The sequence below is a fragment of the Mus caroli genome, chromosome 12, assembly GCF_900094665.2.
Source record: "Mus caroli chromosome 12, CAROLI_EIJ_v1.1, whole genome shotgun sequence".
Taxonomy (NCBI): Eukaryota; Metazoa; Chordata; class Mammalia; order Rodentia; family Muridae; genus Mus; species Mus caroli.
Genome location: NC_034581.1, coordinates 63986923 through 64011527, shown reverse-complemented (window position 1 = coordinate 64011527; position 24605 = coordinate 63986923). Strand labels below are relative to the sequence as shown.

General features: G+C 39.5%; 1 protein-coding gene across 3 annotated transcripts in view; it reads left to right on the top strand.

Annotated features, from left to right (window-relative positions):
* The window catches only part of Nemf (nuclear export mediator factor), a 47358-nt gene that overhangs the window by 10015 nt on the left and 12738 nt on the right, over positions 1–24605 (top strand). For all 3 annotated transcript variants that reach the window (XM_029484414.1, XM_021179023.2, XM_029484415.1), the window contains 15 exons: positions 1809–1882; positions 3226–3296; positions 3437–3512; positions 4018–4080; positions 6302–6379; positions 6470–6678; positions 6875–7060; positions 7947–8010; positions 10553–10641; positions 16515–16618; positions 17367–17429; positions 20567–20679; positions 23279–23336; positions 23769–23827; positions 23904–24024. In XM_029484414.1, coding sequence (XP_029340274.1) covers positions 1809–1882; positions 3226–3296; positions 3437–3512; positions 4018–4080; positions 6302–6379; positions 6470–6678; positions 6875–7060; positions 7947–8010; positions 10553–10641; positions 16515–16618; positions 17367–17429; positions 20567–20679; positions 23279–23336; positions 23769–23827; positions 23904–24024 — 1428 coding nt within the window. The remainder of the gene's footprint in view (positions 1–1808; positions 1883–3225; positions 3297–3436; positions 3513–4017; positions 4081–6301; positions 6380–6469; positions 6679–6874; positions 7061–7946; positions 8011–10552; positions 10642–16514; positions 16619–17366; positions 17430–20566; positions 20680–23278; positions 23337–23768; positions 23828–23903; positions 24025–24605) is intronic.

Here is a 24605-nt window from a genome sequence, read left to right as displayed (position 1 = left end):
AACTGGTTGCTTAATATTAGCTATATAACCATATAACCTTTTCACAGATTACAACGTATCATGAGGCTATAGTAATAAAATCATTTTCTTTCTTTTCTTTTTTTTTTTTTTTAAAGATTTATTTATAAGTACACTGTAGTTATCTTCAGACGAGAGCATCAGATCTCATTACAGATGGTTGTGAGCCACCATGTGGTTCCTGGGAATTGAACTCAGGACCTCTGGAAGAGCAGTCAGTGCTCTTAACCACTGAGCGATCTCCCCAGCCCAGTATCTCATTTTCTTAAGCACTTATATTATTTCATAAATGCTTTTCTGGTTGTTTTAACTTTTAAAAATTAATATATGTGTGTGTGTGTGTGTGTGTGTGTGTGTGTGTGTGTGTGTGGACACACACCTGCCTGATATATGTTGGGGAAGCAGGACCCATGCATAGTATGTGTGTGGAGTCTTCTTTTTTCCACTTTTATGATGTATTCTGGGGGTTGAATTCATGTGTAGCAAGTACCTTTACATACTGAGCCATCTCACTGATCTGTTTTTTGTTTTTATTATTATTACATTTTATTTAGTGTGCTTGTGTGTGTATTCAGAGGACAGCTTGTAATGAGTTTAGTCGTCTTCTACTTCCTGGAGACCTGACAACATTCCCAGTTTTATGGTTGTTTTTTTTTTTTTTTCTTTTTGTTTCAGATGGGGTCTTATTGTATAGCCCAAGCTAGTTTTGAACTCATGATTGTCCTGCCTCAGTGTCCTTAGTGCTGGGATTACAGACCTATACCATCATATTCAGCTACCTTTCTGTTGTTGATTTTTAATAAATATATTGAACCAGGCATGGTAGCACATGCCTTTATTATGGCACTTGGGAAGCAGAGGGAAGTTGTTCTCTATGAATTCAAGGCTATCCTTGTTTTACATAGTGAGTTCCAAGCCAGCCAAGACTGCATAGTTTGACCCTGCCTCAACAATAAATAAATATCATATCAATGTGTTTAATTATTAATATATTAACATACAAATATATTCATACTCTATTACGTTGACCATGTTATGTTGATTATGTTGATTATTTCTAACATAATTACATTACTTATTTTTATATTATAAAAATATAATGAATTATACTTTTTTGGTATTTTGGTGTGTTTTTTTGTTGTTTTTTTTGAGACAGGGTTTCTCTGTATAGCCCTGGCTGTCCTGGAACTCACTTTGTAGACCAGGCTGGCCTGGAACTCAGAAATCCGCCTGCCTCTGCCTCCTGAGTGCTGGGATTAAAGGCATGTGCCACCATGCCCAGCTCTATAATATACTTTTTTTTTAAAAATATTTTTTATTAGGTATTTTCCTCATTTACATTTCCAATGCTATCCCAAAAGTCCCCCATACCCTCCCCCCTACTCCCCTACCCACCCACTCCCACTTTATAATATACTTTTAATTAATTATAATTATGTATTTTGAAAAGCAAATCAGAGCATCTCAGACTTGGCCATTATGAGACAACTGCTCTGAGAAACATGTTAGTTACATGGGCCAGAGGGAAAAATTGTAGTAATTATAATTAACATTATAATTAATTATAATATTACAACAATGTTAATATATTTATTGCATTTATATTTATAATTAATTAGTATAGTATCAGCATTAATGTTATATATAAACATTAATATCTTGGTATATTGATATGTTGATATTGTTAATAAATAATATAAAGTATTATATATTAAAATGGTAAATAGTTTAATGGTATTATTCAACTTAATTGGCATTCTTTTCCCCCTTGTTTTTATTTCTTCCATTAGATATTGAAAAGATACTGGTTTGTGTACAGAGGGCAGAAGACTATTTGAGAAAAACATCCACCTTCAATGGAAAGGTAGCAGCACTGTGTAAATACTGTGTGTTGTTTCGCATGGGTAGAGGGCAGTGATAGCATTCGAGAGGTTAGACAGCCTGCAGTATGTGGCCAGCTCCAGTTACTGTGTAGGTCCTAGTGATCCAACTCAGGCTTGTCAGACTTAGTGACAAATACTCTTACTCATTGATCCATCTCACAGCTTTCATGTATTATTTTGGATTTTCAGAAATAAAATATTTATAATTTAAGAGTTTTGTTTTCTTGTATGAGGCTTGAATCCAAGGTCTTCCACATATGCACTCATACTATACTGTTGGACTGTACACCTAATTCTAGGATAGTCTCTTCCATTTTGTATTGCTTCTTGTAAAAAATTTTCTATTCTTTATTTTTTATAGAAAATACTACATTGGGGCTCAATATAAAACTAGCCTGCCTTTAGTGCACTAGGCCCTGGGTTTGATCCCTAGTACTGTCTAAGTCAGGCATTTGAGTGCATATCTGTAATCTTAGCATTGAGAGGGAGGGGAGGAAGGAAATAGGGTCAGAAGCCTTGATCTGAAGAACAAGTTCAAAGCCAGCCAGGGATACACACGACCCCACCTTTTACAAAAGCAAGAAGCAATAGTTGAGGAATTTGTGTTAAAAAAAAAGTTTGTCTTTTTAATTATGTGTATGTATATGTGTTTATATGAGTGTATGCACAATGTGTGGTTGCCCTTGGAGGACAAACGAGGTTGTCGATCCCTTGCAACTGGAGTTACAGGTGGTTGCAAGCCTCGTTCTGTGGGTACTGGGACCTGAACCTGGTGGAAGAGCAATAAGCAGTCTTAGCTGAGCTGGCTCTCCAGCCACTTGGTTTTTCTTTGACTCAAGGTCTTGCTGTGGAGCCCAGGATGGCCTCAGGACTCAACATTTTCCACAGCAGCCTCCCTAGTACTGGATTTATAGGCAAGACTGTACTGACCTGAGGAGAACTGACCTGAGTATGTCTTGAATTGATTTTAGAGAAGCATTCTTTAATTTGGTATTACTTGAAAACAAAATGCGTGGGTTATAATTGCCTCATAGCTAAACAATCATAACATTACCTCGTACTTTAATATTAGTCTTCTGTATTCCAAATGTTTAGCTAGAAGCTGGGCGTGGTGGCGCACGCCTTTAATCCCAGCACTCGGGAGGCAGAGGCAGGCCTGGTCTACAGAGTGAGTTCCAGGACAGCCAAGGCTACCCAGAGAAAACCTGTCTCGAAAACCAAAAAAAAAAAAAAGTTTAGTTAGAAAAAATATCATTCAGATAGTCAGCCTTTTGTTAATTGTGAATATAGTTGAGTGTAATCCTAGTGTTTTTTGTTTTTGTAGGGCTATATAATTCAGAAAAGAGAGGCAAAACCAAGCCTGGATGCAGATAAACCAGCTGAAGACATACTCACGTAAGTGTGGGGCCACAAGCCAGTTTGCTTCGTAGGAAAACTAATATTCTATTTGTTTGTTTGTTGGTTGGTTTTTTGAGACAGGGTTTCTCTGTAGGATGATTAATATTCTTAATTGTGATGTTTTGAACACTTTACAGGTATGAGGAATTTCATCCTTTCTTGTTTTCTCAGCATTTACAATGTCCATATATAGAATTTGAATCATTTGACAAGGTGAGTCTTCTAGTTCTATTGTTTGTTTGTTTGTTTGTTTTTGTTTGTTTTTACTAGTTAGCATGACATAAGTTGTAAGAATTGTTTATGCTGTCTTGGGGTTGGGGATGTAGCCCAGTGTGAGTGCATGCATAAAGTCCTGGATTTAATCCTTAACACTGCAAAAGAAAGAAAAGGAAGAAAGGAAAGAAACTTAGAAAATATTCTTGCCTTGCAGTCACTGTGAATTTGGGGATTGATTAAAAATCAACACACTCATAGGTACAACTATTAGAAACAATTACTGCCATTTTTATTAAAAGATAAGACCAATACTCCATCTTAGTTTTATTCTTGACATTGCTAGTTGTAGAATAGGTCACTGGAAAGGTGGTCAGGTAGTAAGGGCACTGTGGTATAAAACAGACTGACGGCTGTGTGTGCAAGGAAAGTAGAGACCAGACTGGTTTTTTCCTTACAACCAATTGTTTGTCTCTCTCTCTCTCTCTCTTTTTTAAAAAATAAGGCCGTGGATGAATTTTATTCCAAGATAGAAGGGCAGAAAATTGACTTAAAAGCTTTACAACAGGTATAGTATCATTTAAAACTTTTATATTAAACTAGCTAGTCAGAGTGGTTTGGAAGGTAGATATTGTTTTTATTTAAGAATCAGTTGCCAGATGCTGAGAACTGGACTCTAGTCCCCTGAAAGAACAGTAAATACTTTTAACCACTAGCATCTCTCCATTTTGTTTTTGAGACAAGGACTCACTGCAGTTTTGGCTGACACTAAATATTTAGACCAAGTTGGCCTCAAACTTGGAGATCTGGAATTAAAGACATGCTACCATAACTAGCCCTTCTCTTAGTTTATGATAAAAGCTCGGGAGTCGCATTGAAAAGTATGCCCTCATTCCATCCCCACTCTCAGCCCTATTCTTCTAATTTCAGATCCTTTAAAGGCAATGAACTCTAGTGGGCACATTAGTCAGTGTTACACCCTAGCATGACTCGGTGTATTAAAGCATCCCAGAGCTCCTCAAACTTGGCCATTGTGAGCTCTGAGAAACACGGCAGTCACATGAGCCAGTTTTGTTATCATAAATGCTGCTTTAAAAGTTGGTCCTTGTCTGATCTGTTTCATGATCCCCCAATGAGGATTTCACATTCACTATTTTTGGAGCACATTTGACCATGTTTTTAGAGTATGTGCTGTAGATCCGTTTTATAAACTGATCAAAGTCACTTTTGGAAGAGATTGGATTTTTAAAAAATACTAATCAGGGGGCTTCAACCCTAGACAAAGATTGTGTGAGTGAAAGGTGTTCCAAAAAACCCTGGAATATCATGCTGAGAGAACAGAATGTCAATAAAACAACGATCTGTGCTTTCAAAAACATTGTTTTTAGATGTATTTATGTGTTTTGCCTGTATGTATGTATGTATGTATGTATGTATGTATGTATGTATGTATACTGTATGTGTGCCTGGCGCCCGTGGGGTCAGAAGAGGAGGTCAGATTCCCTGGAACTGAAGTTACAGATGACTGAGTCACCTGGGTCCTCTGTAAGAACAGCAGGTGCTCTTAATCACTGAGTCATCTTTCCAGCCCCTAGTTTGTATTTATAAAGAATTTATTGGGATGCTAGAGAGATAGCTCAGTGGGTAAGAATGCATAATGCTCTTCCAGAGGACCCCAGTTTGGTTCATGGCACCCACACTTGGAGGCTCTTAACTGCCTGTGACTCCAGTTCTAGGAGATTTTAACTCCCTCTGGACTTTGCAGGCACTGCATTCACATACAGAAATCCACACACATGCACATATGAATGAGAATAAAATACCAGATTTATTTTGTGTGTATTAGTGCTTTTGCCTGCATGTATATCTGTGTATCTAAGGAAGTGGTGCACCTCCATGTGGGTGCTGGGAGCTGAACCCGGAACTTTTGCAATAACAAGTGCTCTTAACTACTGAGCCAACTCTCCAGCCCCAAGAATAAAATTTCTAAATACTTCTTTTACAAAAGAATGTATGGCGGTGTGGAGAGCGCTAAGGTGTTACGAGCACATACTGCTCTTACAGAGAATCAAAGTTTAGTTTTTTGTACCAGCAATGAGCTGATCAGAATCGTCTCTGACTCCACCTCCAAGGGATCCAGTGTCCTCTCTGGCCTCCATGGGCATCTTCAGTCCATTACACATTCACACACATGGAATCAAATTAAAATTTTTTTGTTTGGTTTTGGTTTTGGTTTTTTGAGACAGGGTTTCTCTGTATAGCCCTGGCTGTCCTAGAACTCACTTTGTAGACCAGGCTGGCCTGGAACTCAGAAATCCGCCTGCCTCTGCCTCCCGAGTGCGCCACCACGCCCGGCAAATTAAAATTTTTTATTTGAGGCTACTGATATAGCTCGGGTAGAATGCTTTCTTTGTGTGCATGAGGCCCTGGATTTGATCCCTAATACCACTTTAAAAAGAAAGATATATCTAGTATGTCACAGGAAATCTTGAATTGTGCCTGTTTGAATAATGCCAAGTGAATTGGGGTCATACTTTATATATAATTTACCTGTAACCAAAGCACACATTCTGTATAGAGCATGGAAGGTAGGCAGAGGTAATGTATCAGCGTGACATTCCTAAGACGGTAAGACTTGGGGGAGCGAACTTTGGGGAAACTTTAAGTTGCCTGTGTGACAACATTGACAGAGTAGAACCACTAACACAGTAAGCTTTAGGAATTGAGGTGTGGACGTGCCGTGCATTGAAAGAAATCTAACTTTTGAAAAATCTGTTTTGTACCCTAAGGAAAAACAAGCACTGAAGAAATTAGATAATGTCCGAAAGGATCATGAGAACAGGTTAGAAGCTCTTCAGCAGGCTCAGGTATTAATGTTTAGCTTTTACAATGCTTTCCAGAATGTGACAGTCTCAGCTGGCATTACACTGCGTTCATTTTTTGTTTTGTTTCTTAAGGAAATTGATAAACTGAAAGGGGAGCTCATAGAGATGAACCTGCAGATAGTTGACAGAGCCATTCAGGTAGTCCGAAGTGCGCTGGCCAACCAGATAGACTGGACAGAGATCGGAGTGATTGTGAAAGAAGCACAAGCTCACGGAGACCCGGTTGCGTGTGCGATCAAAGAGCTAAAACTGCAAACCAACCATGTTACGATGCTGCTACGGTAAGTGTGGGGCTTGCCAGTGAGTGCTTGTGTTTATCTTGTTAACTAACTGTTCATTGTGTTCTTCTTAATTTTTTCTTTGGGAATTCTCAGAAATAGAAGACACAATGAAATCATTTCTAATTTTATGAGGAAATTTTGAAATGAAAAGTGATATCATCGACATTAGTGAAATACTATTGAATATTTTTAATAGAAATCCATACTTGTTATCAGAGGAGGAAGATGGTGATGGTGATGCCAGCATTGAGAACAGTGATGCTGAAGCACCAAAAGGGAAAAAAAAAAAGCAAAAGAACAAGCAGCTGCAGAAGCCACAGAAGAACAAGCCGCTGCTTGTCGATGTGGATCTCAGCCTGTCAGCCTATGCCAATGCCAAAAAGTAAGCATTTACCCAGTGAGTCTACTTAGGAATATTTTTGTCTGCATGTATTATGTACACCAGTATGTCCCTGGTGCCTGAGGAAGCCAGAGAAGTGCATCAGATCCCTTGGAACTGGAGTTACAGGTCGTTGTGAGCATCAGTGTCATGTCATGACAGGAACAAAGCTTGGGTCCTCTGGAAGAGCACCTCGTGCTCTTAATGTTTGTGTCATAGCTCCAGCCCTATTGTAAACTCTTGGTAGAGTAGGTTAGTAAGTCAGTAGGATAGTAACAATAGTCATCTTGCCTGTTGTATGAGTGACTTTTTCTGGGAAAATGAAACACACGCATGCACGCACCCCTAGAAAGAAATCCATAACAAACTAAGGATTGCACTAAAGTCTAACCTGATGAACCGTGAATTTTTATTGGTGTTACTAACTGTGTATGAGCAAGAGCTGACTTACTGGAGCAAGGATAATGCAGGAGCAACCACATCTCTGAAAGCCCACCTCAGCATGGGGGCTTCAGGAAAGCTGTCTATCTGGAGGCCTGTGCTGTTGGAGGCACATCAACAAGTCCAAGAGATCTCTTGCAATTCAGTTGGCAGTCTCCTTCTTAAGCAGCTGTTTACTGGTTTTCTAACAGGAGGGAGACCCTGAATCTTGCAGGCTACAGCTTTCTCAGACAAGTGAAGTATGTTCACTTCCTGGGTCTCTTAGCAATACCCTCCTCAGAGGTGGGGATTCAATGTGGGGGAAACTGCTTCGGAACTTAGGTGTATACTTCTTTTGTTAAAAAGTAATTTTGTGCTCTATACAACTTGTTTCTATATGATTTAAAACTGTAAATTAAAAACTAAAAATAGATTTCACTGAATATTTAAGATAGATTTATTTTTCTAGATATTATGATCATAAGAGGTATGCTGCTAAAAAAACCCAGAGGACTGTTGAAGCTGCTGAGAAGGTAAGGTGATAAGAGCAGCGCTCATTGTTTTGGGCATCATTAATGGCTTTTTCTTTTTAAGTGGGGTTTTCTAATTTAGAAATGTCTTAGTTTTAATTTTGCTTTAAATGTGCATATTTCTTGTATTTACTTTCTTCCACTGTCCTGCACTTCCCTCTTTTTCCATCTCAGCAAATAGCACTTTCATTCTTACCACTCAAATGTTAGGAATATCCTGAGCTCTTTCCTTTTAAACCATATGTGTGTGCATGCGTATGCTCATTGCACCAGAGGGAACTTGTCAGCCAGAGGGCAGTCTTTTTTGTTTGTTTGTTTGTTTGTTTTTCGGAGACAGGGTTTCACTGTGTAGCCTTGGCTGTCCTGGAACTCACTCTGTAGACCAGGCTACACTCTCAGAAATCCGCCTGCCTCTGCCTCCCAAGTGCTGGGATCAAAGGCATGCGCCACCACCGCCTGGCTCAGAGGGCAGTCTTATAAAGTTAATTCTCTCCTACCTTTCCTGGGCTCCAGGGTTTAAACTCATGGTGTCAGGCTTTGCAGCAAGGGCTTTTTACCTCTTTGGCCATCTTGCCAGCCCCATTTACTTCTGGTTCTCAACTTAATGCCTAAGCAAAACCTACTGAGTACTGACTGTGTCACTTGACCATAGTTCCAGGATTTGGGAAGTGGAGGCAGAATGATCATGAATTCAAGGTCATCCTAAGCTGTACAGTAGGTTTAAGACCAACCTTTGACACAAGAGACAAAAGCATGTGCGTGCACGCGCGCGCGCACACACACACACACACACACACACACACACACACACCCCAGCCACAACAAAGTGTGAGCAGAATCTGAGCACAATTCCTTCTTCCTTTGGTTCAGGCCTTGGTTATCTGTATTCACGTGAGTGAGTTACCGAATCCCTCCCTCTCCCTTTCCCCGCCTGCATTCGTTCTCAACCCAGCAGCATGGTGATATTTTAAATCATAAGCAAACTCCATTGTTCTTTCCTCCACTCAAAAGCATGCATTCCCACCTTAATACAATTTAGAGCTCTTTTTCGAGCCCCGAAAAGCATGCATTCCCACCTTAATACAATTTAGAGCTCTTTTTCGAGCCCCGCATGATCCGTTTACCTTTTACCTCAGTGCCTGAATTTTTCTTTCTACACACCTCTTTCTGGCTACATGGAATTTTAGCTGTTCCCAGAACCATAGTGCACTGCTGTTCTCAGGGTCTTTGTACATGCTGCTCTTTCTCAGTGAAATGCTCTGCTCTCAGGTTTTCAAGGTTTTTATCCCTTTACTTGTTCATTTACACATCTACCTAAGTGAGACATCAGAGAAGCCTTTGTTGACCAATTTTGCTAAAAATAATGCCATCTTCAATCTCACTTTACTTTGCTGTTTTTCTTAACTCCTCAACTGATATAAAATTATTGGAATATTTGTGTTTTCCTTTAGAATATAAGCCCATAAAAATATCATTGTTGCCAGGTATAGATAGTAGCATGTCTTCAATCCCAGCACTAGGGAGGCAGAGGCAGCGGCAGCGGCAGGTGGATATCTGTGTTTGAGGTCAGACTGGTCTATATGGTGAGTTCCAGGCCAGCCAGGCTATATATAGTATAACAATAACAAAATGTGTCATGTTGGTCCGTTCATTGTTGTGTTCTAGTCTCTAGAGCAGTGGTTCTCAACCTTCCTAATGCTGCAACCCTTTAGTACCATGTTGTGGTGACACCCCCCCCCCACCATGCCACTTCATAACTATAATTTTGCTATTATAATACAATCATATTGTAAATATGTGCTGTGCAGGATATTTGGTATGTAACCCCTGTGAAAGTGTTGTTCAGTTCTTAAAGGGGTTGGGACCCACAAGTTGAGAACCAATGCTCTAGAGTATTATCTGGAACAAAGTAGATACTGTATATCTATTAACTAAGTAACCTCCTTGATCTAGGCTCTAGGATCCAGGCTGGCCTCATAATTGATTTATAGCTAGCCTCAAACTCAAGATCTTGCCTCTGCCGCTCAGGTGCTGAGATTATAGGGGTACATTACCATTTCCAGCATTAAGGAAGTTCTTAATTTATAGGTCTTAAAATTTTGCATACAACAAATAAAAAATACAATATTAATTTTACTTCTTAAGGCAGATACCTTTTATTTTCCATTATGCATATATTTGTGTGAATAAACCAAATCACTTTATGACATAAAATGTTTCTTCCATTAACATTTCTCCACATAGGACATATATGGAGATTAGAGGGCAACTTGTGAGGCTGGGGATGAGACTCAGGTCATCAGGTTTGGCAGCAAGTGCCTTTATTTACTGAGCCGTTTCATGTGCCCTTAGTAGTATTTATTAGGCCGGGCAGTGGTGCTGTGTACAATCTATGAGCCTAAGACAGAATGATCTCTGTGAGGTAGATAGAGCCAGCCTGATCAATAGACATAGTGAAAGCTGTCTGAAGCAATTTGTTATGCTATTGTGTACTTTGGTGTTATGTAAATGTATCTTAAAGTTATTTAAATTTTTATATAAATAGGCATTCAAATCAGCAGAAAAGAAGACAAAGCAAACCTTAAAAGAAGTACAAACAGTTACTTCTATCCAAAAAGCACGAAAAGTGTATTGGTAAGTGTTCTGCTCTTTTCTTATGTTTAGTTTTTCTTTTTACTGGAATTATATATATCATTTAGAACTTCAGGCACACATACAGCGCAAGCTGTGAAACCCGTAGTCCTGTAGTTCATCGTCCTTATCCCAATGGACCTACTCATTAGCCCTAGGTCTTTGTATTTGTTACTCATTCATTTATTGTGTGGTGTGTGCGTGTGTGAATGGGGACTCTGCCGTGGAGCTTGTAGGGTGGGGAGGTCAGAGGACAGCATTCAGTAGTTGTTTCTCTCTCTCCACCATTGGGTTCTAGACATTGAACTCAAGTATGTTGGTGAGTGCCTTTACCACTGAGCCATCTCTCTAGCATCTGCTTTTATCTCTTTTAGGCCTGGTATTTATATTCTCCTGGTTCTCTCTGTAATAGCTCATATTATACATGGTGGATTTTGTTATTCTAAAATCTTTCATTGACCTCTTATTATAGGAGATGAGGATTTCAGTTTCTTTCCACTTGTGTTGCGTTACATACAGATATAATTTTGTCAAGGTTGATGATCAACTTTAATATTTTTATAGACTGATTCTCTGTTGTAGTCACGGCTGAACCATGTAGTGTTCTGTCTTTCTTGCTGTTTTTCTGTTGTTGTTTTGTCTTCCTTTGAATTAAAAAAAAATTATCTAGGGCTGGAGAAATGGCTCAGTAGTTAGGAGAAGAGCATGTATTACTCTGGCAAAGGACTTGAATCAGTTTCCAGTACCTATGTCGGGCAGTTTGCAGCACTGTGACTCAGCCGTGTAACTCAGCTGTGGAGTGGGAGGCAGTTGGGTGCTTGCTCGTGCAGTGGCATACAGCTGCATGCTAACTACTTGCTCGTGCAGTGGCATACAGCTGCATGCTAACTACTTGCTCGTGCAGTGGCATACNCAGCTGCATGCTAACTACTTGCTCGTGCAGTGGCATACAGCTGCATGCTAACTACTTGCTCGTGCAGTGGCATACAGCTGCATGCTAACTACTTGGGAGGCTGAGGCTGGAAGACTGCTTGAGCCTAGGTGTTTGGGATCAACCTGGGCAATGTGAGACCTTACCTTAAAACGACAAACCCAGTCCACAGGGGGTAGTGTACCTTACGTGAGAGAGTGCTTGCCTAGCATGTGCAGTGTCCTGCATCAGTCCCCAGCACTCAAACTGTGCAGGGAAACACAACCCCTGCAGTCCCAGCACTTGAGAGGCTGAGGAAAGGAATTGACTTTAACACTAGTCTTGCTACACAACAAGGCTCTATCTTAGAAACATACCTTTAAAAATGTTAAACTTGCCTTTTTTTTAAAAAAATCATAAATTCAGTGTCAAACTTTCAAGTATATATAAATATATTAGAATGCCATTAGTATTATTACCTCTTTGGGTATGTCAGAGATCTGTTTTTATTTAGTTTTATTTATATTTTGGTGCTAGACTTAAACCCAAGCCTTCACAGATTAGGCCACATGCTTACTCTTGGAGATTTTCTAACTATAATATATTTGGTTTTTGTTTTGTTTTGTTTTTTGTTTTTGAGACTGGATTTCTCTGTATATCCCTGGTGGTCCTAGAACTTGCGGTTGTAAACCAGGGTGTCCTTGAACTCAGAGATCATCCTGCCTTTGCTTCCTAAATGCTGGGATTCAAGACTTGCACCACCATGACTGGCTTATATGCATTTGTTGCCATTTAAGCATCTGTTTGTTCATCTCCTTTTTCTTTTTTCCAAAACTTCATTTTGTTATTAAAATGTAATTACATCACTTCCCACTTTGGCTTTCTTCCTTCCAACCTCTCCCATTCTCCGCTCCACTCCCTTTCAAATTGATGGACTCTTTTCTTTCTATAATTTATGTTTTATTAGGCTGTCACAATCTAAAGAACCTAGTGGGAGCAATACATGGTATGGTGACGTGACCATCGTATTAGGCCTTTATTGTTCCTGTTTCATTGATGGCTCATGTATGCTATATGCTATAGAGCTGGAAAGAAGACAGAGAACTGTGTGAGCAGACTCTTAGCCAGTCCTCCTGTCTTAAACCCCATCTTAAAACTGTTTCTTTAACTAGCCATCTTTTGCCCTTTATTTGTTTGTTTATTTTTGAGACAGGGTTCCCTGTGTAGCCCACACTAGCCTTAAACTTCGGAGCCTTTTGACTCAGTTTTCAAAAGTCTGAACTACCACATCTCATTTATGTCACATTTTTGAGTTTTGGATTGTAAAAGGATTTGTTTTCCTGGGCTCAAGTGTCATCTTAGGACTCAGCTTCCTAAGCCAAGACAAGATCACCTGTCTGCTTTTCATTTTTCAGAGTTCTTATGTGTTTTTCCGCTTTCCTTCTCTTTGTGTTTAGTTTGATTATATTTGACATCTCTTGGTCAGATTGACCTATAATTCTTATTTCTTGTAGCATTCTTATCAGGTACACATATCAAGGTCCTATTGCTTCTGTCTCTCCTTTTTTTTTTTTTTTTTTTAGTTGTCATTAAATGTGGATAGAATTTATTTATAAAGTAGGATGGCCCCAAATAGTTCCTTATGGGAAAGTGTTTCAAAAGCTGGCCATGGTGGCACACATTTTTAATTCCAGCACTTAGGGAGAGGCAAGTGAAAATCTATGAGTTTGAAGACAGCCTGATCTACAGAGTAAATTCTGTGGCACACAGAGAAACCCTGTGTATTGGGTGAGGGGTGGGGAGTTAAGTGTTTATTACAAATTTTAATTCTTTGTTATTTTGTTTTTATGGTTTTGTTTGTTTGTTTGTTTGTTTGAACACAAAGTCAGTCTGTCTGTCTGTCTGTCTATCTATCTATCTATCCATCTATTTTTGGCTGATCTTGAATTCACTGTGAGGCCAGGCTGCCTGGTTGCAGTTTTCTGACATAGCCTCCCAAATACTCAGATTACAGACCTGCATCACCCATTATGCCTGGTTTTCTTTGTAGAGTTTGATTATTTAGATTCTCTAGCAGTGGCTTTATTCTCAGAAAGTTTATAAATTGTTGATTTATCCATTTTCTTTTTTCTGCCACTTTTGCTTTCTTTGAGGCTACAATCAATAGAAATGTGGAGCTGTCATCTAATTGGGCTTCTTTTCATTAGTGCGTACATGCTACATCTTTTCCACTCCTAATTTCAGTCTTTCCATAACCTGTGTTTTACACACACACACACACGCACGCACGCACACACACACATACACACTCTTACTGCTTTTGCTTTCTGGTCTGATAGTTTTCTGTATACAGAGGCAGTTAGTGCATTTATGCCACATGTAACCTCTTGTTATTTGGAGCTTACACAGACCCATCTTGACATCTGCTTTCTATTTGCCCCATCTGTCCTGTGTGCCTTCCTTATTTGTTTGTTTGTTTTTGTTTTTTGTTTTTGTTTTTCCAGACAGGGTTTCTCTGTGTAGCTCTGGCTGTCCTGGAATTGTGAGTTTGAGGCCTGATGTTTAACATAGTGAGTTCTAGGAAAGCCAAAGATACATAGGAAACTCAGTCTCAAAACACCACTGCCAACAACAACAACAAAATCACATTGGGGCATAGATGTAACTCATTAGTTAAATACAGTTGAGTCTGTGGGTTGTATCTTTGGCAGTGTTAAAAACATACAAACAAAAAAATATTAGAAACCAGGTATGGTGTCATGTTTCTATAACCCTGACATTCATGAAGTTCAGGCAGGATGATCATAAATTCAAGGCTAGCTTGAGCTACTTAATTGAGACCCTGTCTACAAAACAAAAAAGTGATGTTGTTCAGTGATAAGAGTATTTGACTAACACATCCAAGTTCCTAGATATTTGTTAACAAATAAGTCAAAATTAACTTGAGTTCTGTCTCCAGCTCCAAATAAGTAAATAATCAGAAAATAAAATCCTTTCCTATTATATTTTGAGGGATATGATAGAGTATTCCTTGATGCCTATATGTCATATTTTAAAGTTTTAAATGGTATAGATGTAATCATACAAAGATATTTCTGTTACATATAATGTACCAGATTTTTATTTTTTATCTATATTGTCTATCATTTTCTAAATGTCATAAGCACACACTGTTATAGCTCTTTTATTTAACTTGAATTTTATAAGTATGATTGTGGAATGTCTATGAATGGCTGCGATCTACTTGTGGCCAGTAGAGGGTGTCAGATTCCCTGGGACTGGAGTTGTTACAGCTCACTCATTGTGAGCTGACATGTTTTGTTGTTTTTTGTTTTGTTTTGGTTTTTTTCGAGACAGGGTTTCTCTGTGTAGCCTTGGCTGTCCTGGAACTCACTTTGTAGACCAGGCTGGCCTCGAACTCAGAAATCCGCTTGCCTCTGCTTCCCAAGTGCTGGGATTAAAGGCGTGCACACCACCACCCGGCTAGTGAGCTGCCACGTTGATTCTGAGAATCAAACCCAGGTCCTCAGGAAGAGCAGCAAAATGCTCTTAACCACTGAGCAATTCCTCCATTCTGTTATTCATTCTATGTGGATAGTAAACTAATTAATGAAACCCCAGTTACTTTGTCTTTTGAGAAAAGCCATAAGAGTACTCTTTTGGAGGGGAGAGGGCTGTCATAGGGAGACAGTATCTCCCTAGATAGCTCAAGCAGGCCTTGAACTTTGATTCTCTTGGCTCATCCTCCCAGGTGCTGGGATTATAGGTATGTACCATCCCACCTGGAATAATTTCTTGCTTTACCAGTGGTCCAGAACCTATTTGGTATCCTGATGAAAAGAAAGCTGAATCTTTGGGCATTTGATATTTTGTACCTTTGATTTGTATAGTTAATTCATTGTTTTGCCATCCTTAAGTTTAAGAATGCTACCTATATAAAGTAAAATAATTTTGGGGCTGGAGAGAGAGATGCCTTAGTGGTTCAGAACTATGTACTACTCTTCCAGCGGATTGGAGTGAAGTTCTCAAGCCCCTACAGTAGGCAGTTTACAGTCTTCTCTAACTCCAGCTCCACCTGCTTTTATGTGTACATATTCATATGCAAATACTCACATATACATCTAATTAAAAATTTTTTTTTAAGAAATAAATAGGCCAGGCAGTGGTGGCACATGCCTTTGATCCCAACACTGGGAGGCAAAGGCCGGGGGATTTCTGAGTTCAAGGCCAGCCTGGTCTACAGAGTGAGTTCTAGGACAGCCAGGACTACATAGAGGAACCCTGTCCCCCCAAAAAGGAAAGAAAGACAGACAGAGACGGATATCTGGGCAGTTTGTGGCACATGGCGCTTAGAAAGCAGAGGCAAGGTAGATCTCTGAGTTTGAAGACAGCTGGGTCTACAGAATGAGTTCCAGGACAGCTGTGACTACACAGAGAAACCCTGTGTCAGAGAGACAGACTTGGTTTGATAGCCTAGATTAGCCTTAAATTCATATATAGCTGTGCTGGCTGCCCTTGAACCTCAGCTTCTGAGTGCTAGGAACATCGGTATGTCTTACCCACCATACCTAGTGAGATAACTTTTTTTAATAGAATTTAGTTCCTCCTTCTCTTCTTCCCCATCTTTGCCTCTTCTGCCCCTCCCCCTGACAGAGACAGAGTCTCATTGTATCACTGGGTGGCCTAGAACTCACAGAGATTTCTTACCTCTGCCTCCCCAGTACTGGCAAGTGCCACTATGTCCTGACAGAATTTAATTTCTTTGAAGACTATTGTAAAAACTGTATTCCATGTTTTTAGTAAGATTTGCCTGGTGCTTGAATGGTAGCTGTGCCATAGGATTGCTGATATTTTGTTCTATACAGGCATGACAACTTCCTGTTTTGTTATAGTTTGTTTTGAAAATGGTATGAATTCAGGCTTTTTTTTTAATAAAAAAATTGTTAACTTTGTTTTCTTTCTATAGGTTTGAGAAATTCCTGTGGTTCATTAGTTCAGAGAACTATTTAATTATAGGTGGTCGGGATCAGCAGCAGAATGAGATTATTGTGAAAAGATACTTAACACCAGGTGAGATTAAAATCGTATGAGATTTTCTCTTAAACGACTTAGCAGTTGCTTCGCTAGTAGGCACTGGTTTTTATCCTTTACTCTGTTTGACAATTAATTCGAGATTCAACACTTTAGGGCTTACATTTTGTTGACGTCTTTGCCACTTTTTGTTAAGTGGGTATTTCAAAAGTAGTATTGCCATGGTGATCTGTTTTTTGGACTTTTGATCTTCTGCTGTATTTACAAAATAGTTTCCAGTCATGGTGGGTCACATTTTTTAAAGGTTAGTGTTTTGGTGCTAAAGTTTGTGACTATTGTTCCAGGTTACAAATAGGACTTCAAGCTGGGCGTGTAGTGCATACCTATAGTTGGAGCCGGTAAAGAGGCTAAGTCTAGAGGACCACTTGATCCTACATGTTCCAGACTAATTTAAGTAGTGTAAAGAGACCGTTTCAATAAAGGAAGGAAGCGAGCTGGCGAGATTTCTCAGCACTGAAGAGCACTTACGTCTCTTACAACAGATCTGCGTTTAGTTCCCAGCACTTGCACAATGGTTCACAACCCCCTGTAACCACAGTTCTAGAGGATCGAGTTCCTTTTTCTTCCTTCTGTAGGCACTGCATATGGGTGCTTCACTCACACATTTGCAGGCAGAACATTCATGCACATAAAATTTTAAAATAAAGTAAAACATTTGTAAGAAAGCAAAACAAAACAAAAGAAATAGGACTTAAAGTATCACTATTCCACTCTGTTTTTATTTAAGGAGACATTTATGTGCATGCTGATCTTCATGGGGCTACCAGCTGTGTTATTAAGAATCCGACAGGTAATATATTTCTACTGTCTGGAACTTTCTTTTTTTTTTATAATATATTTCATGTTTGCATGTGTCTATGGGAATGTACACAAGTAATCCATGCAGTGCCCATTGAGTCCTGAAGAAAGAAGGAAGTGTTGGTTCCCCGGAAGCAGAGTCAGGGAGGGACTGGGCTCTGGGACTGACCTTAGGTCCTCTGCCAGAGCAGTGTGCATTCTTCACTGCTGAGCCATTTCTCTGGCCTCTTTATAGCATTCTTTTTTTTTTTTTTAAGAATTATTTATTTTATGTATATGAATACACTATAGCTGTTTTCAGACACACCATAAGAGGGCATTGAATCCCATTACAGATGGTTGTGAGCCACCATGTGGTTGCTGGGAATTGAACTCAGGACCTCTGGAAGAGCAGTCAGCTCTTAACTGCTGAGTCAACTCTCCAGCCCCTGAAAATATGCTTTTTTGCTTTGTTTTGTTTTGTTTTGTTTTTTGAGACAAGGTTTCTCTGTATAGCCCTGGCTGTCCTGGAACTCAGAAATCTGCCTACGTCTGCCTCCTGAGTGNTGGGATTAAAGGCATGCGCCACCATGCCCAGCGCTTTTTTTTGGCCCTGAAAATATAATGTAACCAATAATCAAGAATTAGTAGTCAGCCTCCAGTGCTGCAGACAACAAAAGAGAAGAGAAAAGACGCAATGGTACAAGAACATTGCATGAATGGAAGAGTCATAACATACCTGTCCAGCATTTGTGTCCTATAATATATGAGGGGAAACCAGACAGTAATGGGATTGGGTAGATATAAGTATATGCAATAATATTTTGAGATGTTAACACTGAACATGAATAGAATAATTAAAACAGTAAATTAACAAGGAAATAGAAGACTTGAACACATTGATATCTAAACCTAGCAATATCTTTAGGACACCACCTAACAAGTATACAGCGAACATTCTTAGTATAGATTATATGATAGAAGAAATAGAAAATTGAAATAAATCCATAGCAAGTAAAGAGACTGAGTTAGGTAGTAAATATACAAAAACACTTCATAAAGAAAACCCCAGCTGGGTAGTAATGGTACACAAGTTTAATCCAGTACTCGGAAGGCAGTTGTATATCTGTGAGTTCAAGCCTAGCCTGGTCTACAGAGGAAGTTTCAGGAGAGCTAAGGCTACACAGAGAGACCTTGTATGGAAAATAAACAACAAAAAAAGAAAGGAAAGAAAAGAAAATCCTAGACTCAAAAACTGCACATCTATTATCTCAGCACTCTGGAGCCTGAGGCAGAAGGATAACCAAATTTCAGGCCAGTTTAGACTATGTAATGAGATCTTTGGTCTTAAAATAAGTTGTTCGATGTGGGAGGGTCCCACCTGTTTCGGGTAGAGACAGGATAGCCCTGGACTGGTGGCCCTTGATGCTATAAGAAAGCAGGCTGAGTAAGCCAGGATGAGCAAGCCAGTAAGCAACACTCCATGGCCTCTGCATCAGCTCTGCCTTCAGGTTTCTGCCTGGTTTGAGTTTCTTTCTTGGCTTCTCGCAACACACTAGATCCTCCTCAAAGTTGCTTTTTTGGGTTGTAGCATTTCATCACAGCAATAGAAATAGAAACCCAAACTAAGATGGTAATAAATGAAATTCAAGATGCTTGAATTGACAACTAAAGAATATGATCATACACACACACACACACACACACACACAGACACAGACACACGGGGGGTGGTGCAGGGGTGCGGATGTTGTTTGGTGTGGGGATATGAGTGTGTGTGTTTGGTTTTTTTTTTTTTTGGAGACAGGGTCTCTGTATAGCTTTGGCTGGCCTGGAACTCAATATGTAGACTAGGCTAGCCTCCAATTCTCAGAGATCCACTTGCCTCTGCCTCCTGAGTGCTGATATTAAAGGTGTTTGCCACCAGACCCACCCTTGTTCTTACATTTTTTTAAAAAAAAACCTAAGGAAATTACCAAACTTTTAGAATCACAATAAACAAGTAACAATATCCACACAGCCTAAGATGGACACAGAACAAGTTGTAACTAAGTGTGATGGCACAGTTGTGAAGTAGAGGCAGTAGACTCATGTTCCAGGTTATATGCTTGTATCTTAGTTACCTCTCTACTATTGTGATAAAACACTGTAGCCAAAGTAATTTACTAGAGAGTTTAGCTAGGCCTATGTTTCAGAGAACTAAGAGTTTTTGATGAAGAGACAGTCTGCCAACAGTGGTGGAGCAGGAGCTGAGAGCTTACATCCAGATGTACAAACAGGTCAAAGAGATTATACTGGGGATGGCAGGAGGCTTTGAAACCTTATAACTCCCAGTAACACACCTCCTACATCAAGGTTACACTATCCCCCAAATTCCTCCTAATAGTCACCCACTGGGAACCAAGTATTCAACTGCCTGAAATGTATAGGCAGCTTCTCATTGAAACTACCATAACTAGCAATGAATAAATTGATAAGCAGACATAACAACATTAAAAGAATAAAAATAAGGGGTGTGGGATATAGCTCAGAAGGGTGCATTTATCTCCAGTGCCATATGGACCAGACATGATGGAACAAGCCTGTAATTCTAGCATTCAAGAAGTAGAGGCAAAGGGATCAGAAGTTCAACTTGGTCGTCAGTTATACAGCAGTTCATATAGCTGCCTGGGCTGAAGATCTTCTCTTTACAAAGAAAGAGAAACAGGAGTTAGGACTCGTTGGTACAGTACCCCCCCCCTTTTTTTTCCTTTTTTTTGGGGGGTGGTGTGGAGTGGGGTTTTTTTTGGAGGTTTGAGACAGGGTTTCTCTGTGTAGTCCTGGCTGTCCTGGAACTCACTCTGTAGACCAGGCTGGCCTTGAACTCAGAAATCCACCTGCCTCTGCCTCCCAAGTGCTGGGATTGGACAGCCAGGGCTACACAGAGAAACCCTGTTTCAAAAAACCAAAATAAATAAATAAAATTTAAAATATTTGGTTTTGGTTCCTAACAACAACAGGTAGGTAGATAGCTAAATGAACCCTTGAAATGAAATGTGGTATCTTTGTTATCCTGTCTTCGTTATTCAATGTTATACTAAGTATAATTTTGACATCTTGCTCTGTAGAAACCCTATACTTTGGTATTGAAATGTGGCATTGCTATTGTAGGAGAACCCATCCCTCCAAGGACTTTGACTGAAGCAGGCACAATGGCACTTTGCTACAGTGCTGCTTGGGATGCACGTGTTATCACTAGTGCTTGGTGGGTGTACCATCATCAGGTAATAAGGGCTGTGGTCCACTTTCTTGATCTCTTAAGAGCTAAACCTCATTATAAATGGCTAAGCTATAGAAGGTAGGCAAAGTACCTACCTTGTTAAGGCTTATGTTTAAGCAGTAGAGAAAAATGTATGCATACTAGTAGGAAGTGCTGTGAAGAAGAAAACGAAACAATTTTTGTTTTTGTTTTTAGCAAGGTCTCACTATGTAACTTTGACTGGCTTGGAACTTGCTATGTAGACCAGGCTGGTCACAGAGATTTGCTTGTCTCTCTTTTATGAGTGCTTAGATTAAAGGTGTGTGTGCCACATTCCTGCTGCTGGGGTTGGAGGGTGGAGACCTTATTTATTTATTTGGTTTTTCAAGACAAAGTTTTTTTTTGTATCCTTGGCTGTTTTTTAATTCACTTTGTAGACCAGGTTGGCCTCAAACTCAGATCCGCCTGCCTCTGCCTCCTGAGGGCTGGGATTAAAGGTATGCACCAACACCAAAAAGTTTAAAGCTACCATGTTGAATAAAATAACAGGTATTGGTAAGATTTGAATAAAGAGCCAAATGACGAGGGTAACCTATGGAGTTCTGCTGGGTAGAGAATGATCTACTAGTGCCTGAAATGGTGAACTAAAAAAACCTTTTTCCTATTCATCTTGGTTAGAAGTTTCTGAGTTCTCTTTTGCCTTTCCAGAAAGCAAGCATAACTTGTGTTTTATGTACTCACTTGGTTTTAGTCATTGCCCTTCTTTGTGTTGAGTGCTGTTCTGGTTTTGCCGTACTGGAGATTGCACTTAGAGACCTGCATTCTGAGCAAGTGCCCTTGGCCCGTTGTTGTGAGATCTAAGTTTTTCTAGCTGGTATTGAACTCACTTTATATCCCACACAGGACTTGAATTCTCAGTCCTGTTACCTCAGTCATCCAGGTCCCTGGACCGCAGGCCTGTGCCACCAAGTCCAGCTGTTAGTGCTCCTTGATATTAATCCATTTTGGATTTGACTTCCCACTGAAAGGAGATTCACATTTTCAAGAATTATAGCTGATAATGATGTATTAATTCTACAAGAAAAAATCAATTTCATTATCATCCTTGAGATTTGTTTCATTTTTATGTTATTTATATTATTTGCTGTTCTGTGGTGTGGTTTTAGGAAATTAATAATGTTTATAACTAATTGATTAAAGTGGTTTTCTGTTTAGAACTAAAAAGATACTCTCAAATTTAGAGTAATCACAAATGTGTAAAATCTTTGGAATAGGCTCTTTATTTTGTTTTATCAACTATATTTTTTAAAGTTCTGTTATCCTTATTTCCTAAGAAGAGGTGTTTTAGTGGCTGGGAGGTGGCTCATAAAAGCCCTTCTCATCAAGCCTAATGACCTGAACTCAGTCCCTGGGATCCAGATAGTGCGAGAGAAACCAACTCCTCGCGAGCTGTCCTCTGATCTCCACAGCACACACAGTGACACACACAGTGACACACACACACACACACACAGTGACACACACACACACATATTAAATTATTAAATTTTGGGAGCTGGAGAGATGGCTTAGCTGTTGAAGCATGTGTACTGCTTTTTTTAGAGAACCCAGTTTTATTCCTAGCACCTTGATTACAACTACCTGTAACTCCAGCTCCAGGGGCTCCAGCACCCTCTTCTATACTCAGCAGGCACCTACACTCACATGCACATAATCACACCCAGCCACACAGAGATAGACTTTATTTACAATCTTCAAAGGTGGGAGGTGGTAGCAGAGAACCTTCAGTCCCTGCACTTGGGAGGCAGAGGCAAACTGATCTCTAAATTGAAGGACAGCTAGGGCTACACAGAGAAACCTATCTTGGAAGAGAAAAATCTTTCAAAATATTTTTAAGGAAAAGAAAAGCTGTTTTACTGTCAAAAAGAATCCCAGAAAGGGCCGGGCGGTGGTGGCGCACGCCTTTAATCCCAGCACTTGGGAGGCAGAGGCAGGCGGATTTCTGAGTTCGAGGCCAGCCAGGGCTACAAAGAGAGACCCTGTCTCGAAAAACCAAAAAAAAAAAAAAAAAAAAAAAAGAATCCCAGAAAGGGATTTTAATGACTATAATTTTATCTTCCAGCAAGATTTTGTAGTAAGCTTATTAAACTTATTTTTCTAAAAAAAAAATATTACTGTGCTAGAAGAAAAAGCTAGTTTCAATGCAGCCTGTGGCATTTTATTGGAGTAGTAGATCTTTTATTATTTCTTCATTTATTGTTGTCAAGTATATCTGTCATTGGAAGTATATATCTGTGTCTTCAGTATTGAGAATTTTTACTAAGTTATAACGTTTTCAGGGCCTGGAGTTGCTCGCTTGAATGTTATTATTTCCTTCTCTGGGGTAGAAAAAAATCTTTTTGAAAGTGTCTTTGAGACGGAAGTTGTAGCTAATTTGGATAGAGTACATTCCTGACACGCATGGTAGGGCACTGTTGTAATCCTGGTACTCAAGAGATGGTCAGGTTAGCAGTTCAAGGTCATCCTCAGTTCTATAGCGAGTCAAAGCCAACCTGTAGCACCCGAGAGCTGTCTTAGTTTCTTTTTCTTTAGATAAGAATATAATGCATTATTGTGTTCCTCAGGTGTCTAAAACAGCACCAACAGGAGAATATTTAACAACAGGAAGCTTCATGATAAGAGGTAACAGCTTAACATGATAAATAATGATAAATATCCCTAAGTTGGATTATGGAGGCAAGAGCCATTTTAAAGATACTCATAAAGTAGAAGTGGTTTGTTGTAATTGCACATATAAATTTTGTTATGAAATAAATTTGCCATGGCAAATTCAGTATTTATTAATGAAAATGTATTTCATATAGTTTAATTATAATAATACTTATAGCCTGACCTTTTTAAAGTAAAAAATAAGATTATTATAGTTCTGACAAATCCAAAGATGGTAGCAAACATTCACACTTTTTCTTAATAATTATTCCTATATATAATATTAAATTGTGTTCATGTTATAGTACAAGGTAAAATGTATATAATTATAGGTATAGCATATTTTCAGACCAAAAACTGGAGAAAACAGATTTTTATAACCATTAATGTGTATTATCTTTTTAGGAAAAAAGAATTTCCTTCCTCCTTCATACCTAATGATGGGGTTTAGCTTCCTTTTTAAGGTACTCTTTACTTTCTCTAGGCTTACTTTTACACTCTTCCTAAAGTCCCCGCAGTGAGGAAGGACTTTTTCTCTAGGTAGATGAGTCTTGTGTCTGGAGACATCGAGGTGAACGAAAAGTCAGAGTGCAGGATGAAGACATGGAAACACTGACAAGCTGCACAAGTGAACTCATGGCGGAAGAAATGGAACAACTAGGTAGTTGTGTGTGTGTGTGTGTGTGTGTGTGTGTGTGTGTGTGTTCCTGTGCTCTTGTGTATGGAAGCCAGAGGGTAATAACAGGTGTTTCTCGGGCACTGTCTGCTTCTCTCTGGAGACTGGGTTTTATACTCCTGGTCTGGAGTTTGGTGATTAGGCCAGGCTGAGTGGGCACAGGAGCCTGTCTCCTCCCCACCTGTAGTAGGATTACAGGTGCTCACATACCGTCTGGCCACAGGCTTTCTGTGGATTCAGCTTACATCCTGTGCCTGAAAGGCAAGCACTTGACCAACTAAATTTTTATCTTCTCAGCCAGGCTTGAGACTTTGGTTTTCTCTTGAGGCAAGCAAGATACCACTGTATAACTCTGGCCTGCCTGGGATTTGTCATATGGATCAGGCTGCCATTGAACTTGCATCAGTTCTTCTGTGTTTGTCTCCCAAGGGCTAGCTAGTATCATAGAAATTCACCATCATATCTAGCCATGGCTTGTGATTTTTCTTTTTAAGTTTATTTATTTTATATATGTGAGTAACTGAAGAGGGCACTGGACCCCATTACAGATGGTTATGAACCACCAT